At 37.0% G+C, this 11784-nt stretch overlaps 1 protein-coding gene across 1 annotated transcript; it reads right to left on the reverse strand.

Moving 5' to 3' along the window:
* Positions 1 to 9339: 9339 nt before the first annotated feature.
* Positions 9340 to 10850, reverse strand: LOC149195940 (caffeic acid 3-O-methyltransferase-like). The gene is made up of 3 exons (XM_089408951.1): positions 10064 to 10850; positions 9809 to 9873; positions 9340 to 9685 (listed from the first exon to the last, which is right to left on the reverse strand). The coding sequence occupies exons 1-3, from the start codon at positions 10782 to 10784 to the stop codon at positions 9386 to 9388; spliced, it is 1086 nt and encodes a 361-aa protein (XP_089265077.1). The 5' UTR covers positions 10785 to 10850; the 3' UTR covers positions 9340 to 9385.
* Positions 10851 to 11784: the final 934 nt, after the last annotated feature.

Consider the following 11784-nt stretch of genomic DNA (forward strand, 5'->3'; position numbering starts at 1 on the left):
CCTGGGGAAAAGGGTAAAGTTAGGTTTCCTTGTAAGTTATGCAAAGGGAGTCATCAAACTCACATTTGCCCTCACATGGATGAAGCCTCAACATTGTTTGAAAAACTTACTGTTCCACAGCAAGAATTTCCAACTGGTTACCGTAAACTTTCTCCCAACCTACCGTCAACTGACGGAGTGATTGATCTAAATTCAAGTACAGTCGATCACACTCTCCCATTGGAGAGTGAAACTCATGTCACTCAGGTTGATGATCCATTAGTTGATCAAGTGGTCGATTCAATTTCACATTCGGTCGATCACACTCTCCTTTTCGAGAGTAAATTTCATACCGCTGATGTTCTTCTTGTTACATCGGATTCTTCTATGCCGGGGGGCATTTCACCTGTTTCTACAGAACCCCCTCCAAGTACTGAGGTCTTTTCCTTTGATTGGAATAGACTGACAGAACCTCGTCTTCCTTCCTCCATCCCTTTCCAAATCATTGTCAAGGCTGGTGGTAGGGACATACATCGTACTCAGGTAGATGAAGGTGCTTCTGTTAGTATTTTATCCTCAGCTGTTTGGAAAGCTTTGGGTTCCCCTCAGCTTGCGCCTATTACGCAGAATCTGAAAGCTTTTAACAGAACCATTAGTGAACCTTTAGGGATCCTTCCTAAGTTTTCGATTACCTTGGAAGGTAAAACTGTTTGTGTTGATCTTATGGTAGTTCGAGGTCCCTTGGATTTCAATTTACTCCTTGGGCGAGACTATGTTTATGCAATGAAAGCTGTCGTATCGACACTCTTTCGCGTGATGTCTTTCCCTCACAATGGTAGTATTGTGACTGTAGACCAGCTTTCGTTCCCTAGTCTTGTCTCAACTACCAATAATATGACAGCCCTAAATGTTCCTGATTCTAAAGTGGTATCTACCCCGCCACGGGTTAATTATGTGGCAACTGGTCCCATGTTTTCAGTTACCGATGTAAGTGAGCCTCTCACTGTTTGCTCATCTTCCTTTGATTTAGATTCGGTAATTGACATGGAAAACTCTATGGGATTACTTGAACACGATGTTCTTATCCCTTTCGAGTCCCTTGACATGGATTCCTTCCAGAGAACTATTCTTCCTTCTGATGAAGACCTCTTGGAAGCCATGATCAAGGAGTGTCCATTGACATGTCTTTCTTCCAGTTGGAAGCCATGATCAGTGTGTACGAGGAGAGTTTTTCCTGTATCAACCTCGTTAAAAAATGAAATAGGCTGTTACGAGGAGAGTTTTTCCTGTATCAACCTCGTTAAAAAATGAAATAGGCTGTTACGAGGATAGTTTGTTCCTCTCTCAACCTCGTTAAAAAATGAAATTGGATGTTATGAGGAAAGTTCCTTTTACTGTGTCAACCTCGTTAAAAAATGAATCAGTGAGCGTGAGGAAAGTTCCTTCTACTGTGTCAACCTCGTTAAAAAATGAATCAGTGTGAACGAGGATAGTTTTTTCCTGTATCAACCTCGTTAAAAAATGAAACAGGCTAGTATGAGGACAGTTCTTTTACTGAGTCAACCTCATTAAAAAATGAATCAGCTAGATTTTAGGATATGTAGGTAGATTGTAGAAACTAGGGTTTTGAGGATAGTTCCTGTTACTGAGTCGACCTCGTTAAAAAATGAATCAGGTTTGAGGATAGTTCCTGTTACTGAGTCGACCTCGTTAAAAAATGAATCAGGTTTGAGGATAGTTCTTTTCTTGTGTCAACCTCCTTAAAAATGAAACAACTCCCTTTTCAAGTTAAATATTGAAAGTAAACCTTCATTTCATCCAGCCGGTTGAATGCAATGAAGCCTGGGGGGCATGTACCTCGCTTTGCATCATTATGCTGGGGGCATGCGAACTTTTTGAGCATAGTTCCTTGTCTTGTGTCAAGCTCGTTAAAAAATGAAACAAGGGTAGGTTAAGTAGGTAAATTGTAGATAGTGATCATGAGCATAGTTCCTTGTCTTGTGTCAAGCTCATTAAAAAATGAATCAAGGATTTTAGAGCACAGTTCCTTGTCTTGTGTCAAGCTCGTTAAAAAATGAATCAAGGTTTTTAGAGTAGAGTTTTTGTTAGGTAGATCGTAGAGAGTAGTTATGAGCATGGTTCTTTGTCTTGTGTCAAGCTCGTTAAAAAATGAAACAACTCCCTTTTCAAGTCTTTACAAGATCTTGAAAGTCAAGCTTCATTCCATCCACCTCATTGAATGCAATGAAGCGTGGGGGGCATGTACCTTGGTTTGCATCTTTATGCTGGGGGCATGTGAACTTATAACAAGCATAGTTTTTCATTTCAAGCTTGCATAAACATGAAACTGAATCCGAGCATAGTTCTTTTCCTGTGTCAAGCTCGTTAAAAAATGAAACAAATCCTCCTCTAATTGAGTCAAGAGATTGACTAGATCTCGTAAATGTTAAGTGTTTAGGTTAGTTATTTCAGTTTTCGCATAATTTTCTTACAGTTTTAGGTCGAGTCTTTCAAATGATCTCGTTCTTGAACCTTCATTTCATCCACCTTAGTTGAATGAAATGAAGCTGGGGGGCATGCGCTCTAACAGTTATGCTTAGGGGGCATCAAGCACAGTTTTATCTCTGTTTCAAGCTTGTGTAAAAATGAAACTAATTTCAAGCATAGTTTTTATCTGTTTCAAGCTTTTGTAAAAATGAAACCTATCTCGAGTCAATTTCAGTTATTTTCAAGACTCGTTAAACTCATGAAAATACCGAGATTATTTTGCTATCTTTCATTCTCGTAAAACAAATGAAAATGCCGAGATCTTTCCGTCTTTTCCTACTCGTAAATTAAATTGAAATTCGGTCATATGAGTACATTTTTATCCCTTTTTCGAACTCATTAAAATTTACGAAAAAGTGAAAACCATGAGTACATTTTTATCCCTTTTTCGAACTCGTTAAAACTTACGAAAAAGTGAAACCTTGGAGTTCTCTTTTAAGCCCTTTTCTGACTCCTAAAACATGAAAAGATCGCCGAGCGTTTCTTTTACACTCGTTAAAACAGAATTAAAAGACGGTCCCCTTTTAGCTCTTTTCTGACCGCAAAATCAGGAAAAGATTGCCGGGTTTTTGTCGTTTCAAACTCGATAAGGAAATAAAACGACGTGTCCTTGATCGCTTTTTACTTTTTAGGTCAACGACACTATTATGAAAGTACTCCTTGGTCGCAAGATCAAGCGGTTCCCCCAGGTATTATTTTATACTTTTTCGGGCTTGAGGGACACAAATATACGAAAAAGTTCAACGTGGAGTCTCCTTTAGTTTTTTCAGACTCTCTAAAAATGAAAAACGCCGAGTTTTTCCTATACTGGGCTCGTTAAATTTTTTACAGTAAAGGACCTGTTCAATTACAAACAGGAACGAACCACTCCTTCCTAGGGTTCGAATTTAAACTAGGTTGGACTCGTCCGAAGGACGAGCTTACAATCAAGCATATGTTATCCTCCTCAAGCTTGTTAAAAAATAAAGAGGTACTTGCCAGAAATGGTGGGGGAAAAAGAGAAGAATGAACCTATTTGTCACTTTTTGTCTCAGAGAAACTTTATTACCGCTCTTGAACACGGCACTTGTTATTCACCTGGGTTTGGAAATTTTTCACCTCACAGTTGACCACGTCACTTTGAAAGTCTTTAACTGGGTTTCGGGGATTAACTTTGAGTTATTCTTCACCAAGCCATCTGTTGTGTCGTTATGTGTTCAAGAGGCCTGCAAATAACAAACTTTCATCTGCAAAATACTTGTCATCCATTTGACCATCCCTGAGTCGGTCCTTACAGCAACATTTCTTCAACTTGAACAATGATTTCGTGTTGCGGGCTTGCCTGCAACGGGTCGCTTTCTATCGACATCGACACATTATCTAGAAAGATGACTTAGGAATCGACAGTACCTTGAAGTCTGCATGCATCAATGGCAGATTTCTCGCCTTTGACGTCAGTTTACATCATTGACTTTCGATCAGAGGATTCCGTGAAGTGTTCGACATCAAAACATCTATTCACATTTCGCGGGTTGTGCTTGGTACTTTGAGGACCATTGACATTACTGGTGGTTTCTCTCACGCTTGTTAACAGTTTACATCATCGACTGGTAATCAAGTGGTTTCTACCATGTTCGACATCAAATCATTTAATCACATGGCTAGAATCGTACCAATTCGGGAAGTAGAAGTGAAGACCCTGGATCTAGTTTCTACCATCCAGGCTGCGAGGAGTTTTGTATTCATTATCTATGTAGGCTCATCATAAACAGATGGCTGCGTCCATACTGTGTCTACAAAAGTCTATAAAAATGATGTACTGCAAGATCATTCCTGTATCAGAGTAGTTAGTTCATTAGTTAAAAGTTTTAAATCTGAGTATGGGAATGCCTACCTCAGTGATGATATATTCTTATCCATGTATTTTGTGTTGAAAATTGCAGGTTCCAACCAGGCCATCCACAAGGTAATCCTCGAAATGATAAAGCGCTTCACCCTTCCTAGAATTACAAAACCCCATTCTATTTCAGGCTTCGCACTTTAGGGGGCAATCTGTTACACTAAAAAATGTCACCTTGACTACTTACAGTTAGTATGGCTCAAATCAACAGTCATGCTACCCTCTTAGGTAAGTCTATGCCTCTGTTATCCATCTCAAACTCAAAATAGAGAGAAAGTCTTGTAAAAATCATGTTTATCTCTGGGGTCGCAGGTTCTCTCTAGTCTTACCTGCGGGGACGCGGACCTTGTTCACAAAAACTGCGTCCATGGACGCTCTGTATGTAAAGGGACAGGTGCGTCCCTCTGTAAAAGACAAAATGCGCGAGTTTTATCTTGAAAAAGTTACTTGTGGTTACTTCTAGAACATTCTAGAGGTCGGTTTGATGAAATGGATTCGCCTCCAGTTGGTTCATGTATCTCTATTAAGGGGAGTCTTATCCCATCAATAAGGGAGCTATCCCACCCAAAGAGGGGGATGATCCCATTGATGGTGGACCAGAATAACCTCTTTACAGCACTATAAATAAAGGCATTGAGCCAGGAGGAAAGGAGGTTGGAGCTATACATTTTCTTTGGGTAAATGCTGCAGGATTTAGGTCTCCCATTAGAGCCTTTGTGAGGAGAGATTGTCTTCACTTGATTCTACTTGGGAGAGGGTGAGCTTTGTCAAAGTAGAGGAAAACCCTTGATGGACCCTGGGAGGAACTTGCACAACACCAAGGCCAGGTTGTAAGAGTTTCTTTGTTTCGTTATTAATACAAACTGGTTTATTTTTCTCAATAGCTTATGTTAATGAGTTATTTCATGTGTTCCTTGGTCTGCATGTTGGATATATGTTTTATTATATGAAATGCAAGTGCTTGGTAATTGTTTGATTGTTTGTGGTTGCAAGAATTGACTTGAAGGAGGAGCTCATCCGGATCGTCAAGAACGGACTTCAACAACAGCGTTTTGGAATAAGGTAAGCCTAAACACTTGTAGTTTTCATGTTATAAAAGGTGTATTTAGAGAAAGATCACTCCTTTTTGTCTTGTTTGTCATTAGAATGTCTTAGACTTCTAGGAAGGTCAGTCGTGTCCGCACCCTTGACAGTTTCCGTGTGACACTATGGTGAGCCCATGGAGGAAAAAATGCCCAGGAGGAGGCTTAGGAATAGAGGCCTAAATTGAGCTTTGGAGCTTGAAAGAGAAAAAGAAGCTCAACTTGCCAACCAACTCACCTTAAATGAACAATTTGGCATAATGGTGAATGAGAACTGGGAATATTGGCTTGAGAGGGCTAACACTCATCTTCAGGACCTGTTAGCTAAAGCTAATAGAGATACAGAGGTTCAAAGAAGAATGGCCAAATACTATGCCAAGAGAAACAAAATTACTAGAGCCAAGCTTGAAAGGGCTCATGCAAAAATTGAGGCCTTAACTCATTAGAAGGAGAAGGAAAATCTTGACCTATTGGTTGAGGCTTCACTCCATGCTTAGTCATCTTTAACGTAAGCTATGTTAACCATTTTTGAAGACCTTAAACTCAGTTTTTTGCTTTTAGCATTTCCTATTTTCTTCAGGTAATTTTTGTATTAATCCCTTGGCCAAACGCACAATGATGCACTTTTTGGGGGCATATTTTGGAGGAATTGCCACCATCATTAGATTCAAAAGACCATTTACACTCAAGAAAACCATGGTTCCAGATTTTAAATTCAAAACTACTAGGTGGAAAAGGCAAAAAACCACCTAAAAATCATGTTTCTGCCTATTTTCTGAGCCAGGCGCTGTGCATTTGAGCAGTCTTGGGAGATTGTAGTTTTGGAGGGGAAAATCAAGCTCAATTTGGAAACTAGGGGCATTTTTGGAAACTAGACAGGATAAGCTTTCCAATGAGCTATCCTGAGCTAGATTTGGACACCAGGAAGGCAGTCAAAACTCACCCTGAAGATGGCGTTGCGCACTTCCTTCAGGTGCTGCGCGTTTGACACTGGCGCTGCACATTTGATAAGTAGCCAAATTTTTCACTATTTCTCTCAGAAAATACTTTTCACCTGTGGGATTTTGATTTTTCATTGATGTAATTCATAATGATGATGTAATTAAAGTGTGTTTTTGTTACCTAGGGTAGATACATTAGATGAATGGCCTAAGTGGCATGTAATGAATTAGTTTGCTTCATATTAGGGATGAGTCAGTTTGACCACCCTAGTCTTTAGCTTCAGTTTAGTCTTTTGTGTAATTGCTCCTCCTCTCATGGATTCGACCCCTGAGGCTAGGTTTAGTTGTTTTGAGGCCTATATCATGTAGTTTCTCCGTCATTTTACAGGTTGGACTGAGTGTGGATGCTCAGAGCTTGATTGTACACCTTTGTAAGTAGTTTGGCAGAAAATTAATAAGAATTGTAGCTATTTTTATGGGATCCCTGTGGTATGGAGTTTTAGTACAGTTTCTTCTTCTGTGATTATATGTTTATATGTTTTATGTATGCCATCCATCATTTCATTTCTTCTAGTTGAATGTTTTCAAGTTTGATAGGCAGAATTCATTGCATCAGTGCTCTGCCTTGGGAAACCATTCACCGCGTCATGTTTTCTGTAGTCCAGGAAGGATCCATGATTGTCACATGCCCTTCTTAGCTTCTCACCAGTCTTAAACATCTCAACTCATCAAGCCCTAGAGTGCTAAAGCTTATGCCTACCTTTCCCCATAGAACACCCTGCATTTCTGACCTAATTTCCCTGACCTAAATTGCCCAGCTGCTTCTGATCCGGCAAAACCTCTACAAAATCCAATTAAAACTTTCGAGGTACTATACCTAGCCTAAAATCCTTTACCTGATCCAGTCATCTTGACTGAGATCCTTACGGAGAGAGCCCTCTCCTGGCCTAGTAGGGCTAGCTACTTGGCTAAGCTTGGTTTGTGGTTACCCTGGCGTTGCCTCCCTTTAGCCTGAGGTCAATCTAGGTGATAACAGATCTCCTGTGGAGAAATGTAGTTTGCATGCATGGGAAGAATGACTATCATGTTAATTTATTTTAGAAATATTATGCAATTACATACAAGATTATGTTAGCATCCCTTCGAAAGATTATGCATTTGCAAACAATGTTATGCTAGTCTTTTTTAGGAAATATTATGCATTTGCAAACAAGGTTATGCTAGGCTCTATTAGAAAAAATTATGCATTTGCATATAGAATGATGTTAGCTCTTCTTTTGAAAAGGTTACACATTTGCATGTGAGATTAGGTTAGTTTTGTTTTGAGAAAATATTATGTATTTGCATGCAGGAATAACAACTAGTATGAAAAGTTTATGTATTCGCATGAAAAGCCATATCTAGTGTGCTATATACCTTTAAAAAAATAAGTACAAAATAATGGTTATTCTTTGGAAAAGAATGTGGACACAAGTGCATGTGGAATAACAATTAAAGTGTCATTTATCTATAGATGTGTTTGATAGTTATATGTTTTTATTAATGTGTGCACAGTGATGTTGAAGAAGACATGACATGATACTATGTTTATATTTTATATATGTACACAAATAGATATTGAAACATCACTGATAAGGATTGCTTATTTGTAGATTAATACTTTAAATAATCATGATATTAAATTTATTGATAATAGAAATGATAGGGGGGATGTTGACATATGCAAAGGATGGTTTATGTTTAACATTGTGACTGATAAAAGATCCATGCAGATTGAGCAATGCCGACTGCAAGATGACTCATTAATGAGAATAGCTAGGCCACAAAGACATAGGGATTGATGATTCATGGGTAAATGATATCATGATGATTGTGATTACTTCTAGTTAGATATGTTGTATTTAAATGATAGTTCTTTATAAGATTTTATAACAATGGTTAAGAGACAGTCTCCCTTGAAAGCCATTGAGTGAGGCGTGAACACCCTCACGAGCATTTAATAATAAAATTAAACGTTTGCTAGTTTTCACCTTAAGGGGTTTCCAAGGTATATCAATGTTTCCATGATGTGTTTGTCCATTGTGCCATTCTTATGATTAGGTTTCCTTGAATGACATGTCATTTATATTATCAAGTATGTGATTAACTAATCTAGTTAAAGGAATCCAACAAGAAAGTTTATGTTAATATGCTACAATAGTGATTGTTAAAGATCATTCAACTTACTATTCCTTTATTAAAGTTACTTTATGTAATGATGAAGGTTCTATCTAATGGTTAATAAGGAATCTATTATAGTAATTTGGAAAGTTATATGTGCGTAAATTGTGTAAAAAAAAATTAATCTTATGTGAGATTAGCTAAGAATGTTACACATATGTTTTGAAATATCACAATATTATTAAAAAAATAACAATATTTATTACTTTGAACTATTCTTCATAATTTGTTTTTGTTTTAAGATATTCATAAATTAATTCAATTATTATTATGTTTTAGTGAAAAATTCATAATATATTTGAATAAATTACTGTTATTATTAGTCCCTAGATTTGGGTGTTGATCAGTATTAGTTTAGAATTGATGAATCTATGTTATAATGTTTAACTTTGAAAAATAATTATTTATTTTTTAATATCATTGAAAAAATATTTTTCAAACATTTGATTAGACCATAATGTTCAAGGTATAGCTTTATGCCATGTAGATAAGTGCCTCAGATTTCTTTGTCATAATTTCTAGATATAGTTGCAATATTATCCTTGAAAATAAGATATACTCACATAAATAACCTATATGGCCCACCATAATTTAAGCAAGTATTTCCATAAAAAATGAATAGAAATACAATGGAAATAAATATAGTTAGGAACTTCTTCATTTATTTCGGTTGAGAAACACAGTATGAATATAGCTAACCATTTAGCACTTGATAGCTTCAATATATAGCTAAGCATTTAGCACTTGATAGCTTCAATAACTTTAGTTAAGTTGCCCTTCCTCCCCACGATTTTAGAGAGAGAAAAACCAGCTGCTTTGAGCAGTTCATTCCATTGTTTTCGGGTCCTCTCTCTACCTCCCGGTGAAAGATTCAACATCAGAGCATCGAGAACACTGGCAGATCCCATCATGTCAGAACCTTCAGTTAAATCCAAGACAGCCTCTGCTATTATCAATTTTCCTTTGTCAGGAACCGCCTGGTAGCAGTTGTTCAGTAGCTTGATGCAGTCTTGGTCGTCCCAGATATGTAGAAAATTCTTTAATTGACAAATCCACAATAAACTTATAATTAAATAAAGTACTAATGTATTGCATAGAAATATTATTAAATAATTAACGTAGAAACAAAATCCATCACAACCCCGAACAGTATTACTCACCTTTATAAAAATCGCATCTGCAGAGGGTGCGGTCTCAAACAGGCTTCCGCTAATGTGTTGTACACCTGAGTGAATAAGAAGAGGATCAACGAATATATATAAGGAACACCGTATCCTCCTCCTAATGATAATAATGAGGAGGAGGGGGTTGATTTAGATATAAATATTTATATACATTCATATAATAATAACTGGGAAAACTAATATTTATGGGCTTCCACTAAATATGAGGCAGCGAAAGGGAATTAGAAATACCGGGGAGACTTGGTGCAGTTGCGATAACTTGAGGAAGATCAAAATTGATTGCGCGGATATGAGGGTACGCATCAATTATCAGACTCAACGCTTCCCCGTGCCCTCCGCCCAAGTCGACCAGTGTGTTGATGTCTTTGAAACCATCATAAACAGCTAAGATCTCTGCCATAGTGGCCTTTGTGACGGACACCATGCCTGCGTTGAAGATGGCGTTGAACTCTGGATTGCTGGCTGTGAAATTCCAGAATTCTTGGCCATTGCCAATGGAATTCTTGAAATTATCGCCGCCATGAAGCACACGTTCGTGAATATGGTCCCAGGCGGTCACGTAAACTGGGTGTGTCTGCAAAAGAACGAAGGGAACTAGGCTTCGCGAACTAATATCCTGGGAGATGAAGTAGGTTTTGGCGAGATTGGTAAGGGCGTATTTCATGTTCATGGGCGCATTAATTTCCTCCGTTGGCTTGATCGCCCGCAAGATTCCCATTGTGGAAAGGTACGTGAGAATGCGGGAAAGAGCGTCCAGGTCGGGAGCTTCAGAGGGGAGTTGGGCGGCGATCTGGTGGATGGAGAGAGCAACATCATGGCCGGCTTTCCAGATAATGTCAGGGATTTTAAGACGAAGGGCACATTTTAGGAGAAAGGGGTTTACTATGGAGAATGCCATGCTTAGGGCCGAACCCTGGAGCACCTCTTCGCCCTCCACTGCTTTAATATCCATATCGCAAACCTCTAGCAGACCTTCCTTGTCCACGGTTTGGATATCCAATATTCCTTTCACTTACCTGGCCGGAGATCTGTAATGCAAACGAACAGGGATGGCAAATATATATTAGGGTGGTGGCATCGTGTAATCTTCTGCGTCGCACATTGGATTGTGGTTCAAAATTCAAGTGATTATTGAACACCGTTACTCAATTTTCTTGTGTTAATGTGAAGGTGACGATTTAGTATTTAAAATGACATCATAATGACATCATTATTTATGACATGTTTATGACATATATATGACAAACTAAAACAGTGGACCACTAAAAATTTATCTGGAAATTTATCTCCTTTTTAGCATTAAAAATTCGACTTTATACATCCTACAAATACTTTTATATATATATATATATATATGACTTTATACATCCTACAAATACTTTTATATATATATATAATTTTTTATAAATTTAAATAAATAATCATTATATTCAAAATTTTAATGAAAATATAAAATTTATATAAATTGATTTTTTTCCAAAATAGAAGTTATTGATTTTATGTTTTATATAAGAGTTATTGATTTGCAACCAATTTACTATTTTATAATTTTTTATAAAGTAAGAATGATCTTTTTCTTAATTGCAATTTATCATTTTATAAAATTTCCTAACATAGAAATTATTATTTTTTTATTTTCTCTATAAAAATTATATATATATATATATATATATATATATTTATTTATTTATTTATTTTTTTCCAATAATTTGGTAAGATAGAAATTATGGATTTTATTTTTTTCCTATAAAAATCGTCAATTTTTTCCAATAAGAAATACCAACTTGCTTAATTCATTATGTGATTACAGAGGCTTGAATACAACAAATACCAATTTGCTAATTCTTATAAGAAAATTTATAAAAGGTAATTGATTTTAGCATTAGCTTTGCTTTTCTATATTATTTCAATTTTCCACTAGGGTTGCCCAGTTCCAAACTTGTTCTTATATA

This window comes from Pinus tabuliformis, chromosome 2_2 (assembly GCF_031772625.1).
Source record: "Pinus tabuliformis cultivar Carrire ecotype Pingquan chromosome 2_2, CPIR1, whole genome shotgun sequence".
NCBI lineage: Eukaryota > Viridiplantae > Streptophyta > Pinopsida > Pinales > Pinaceae > Pinus > Pinus tabuliformis.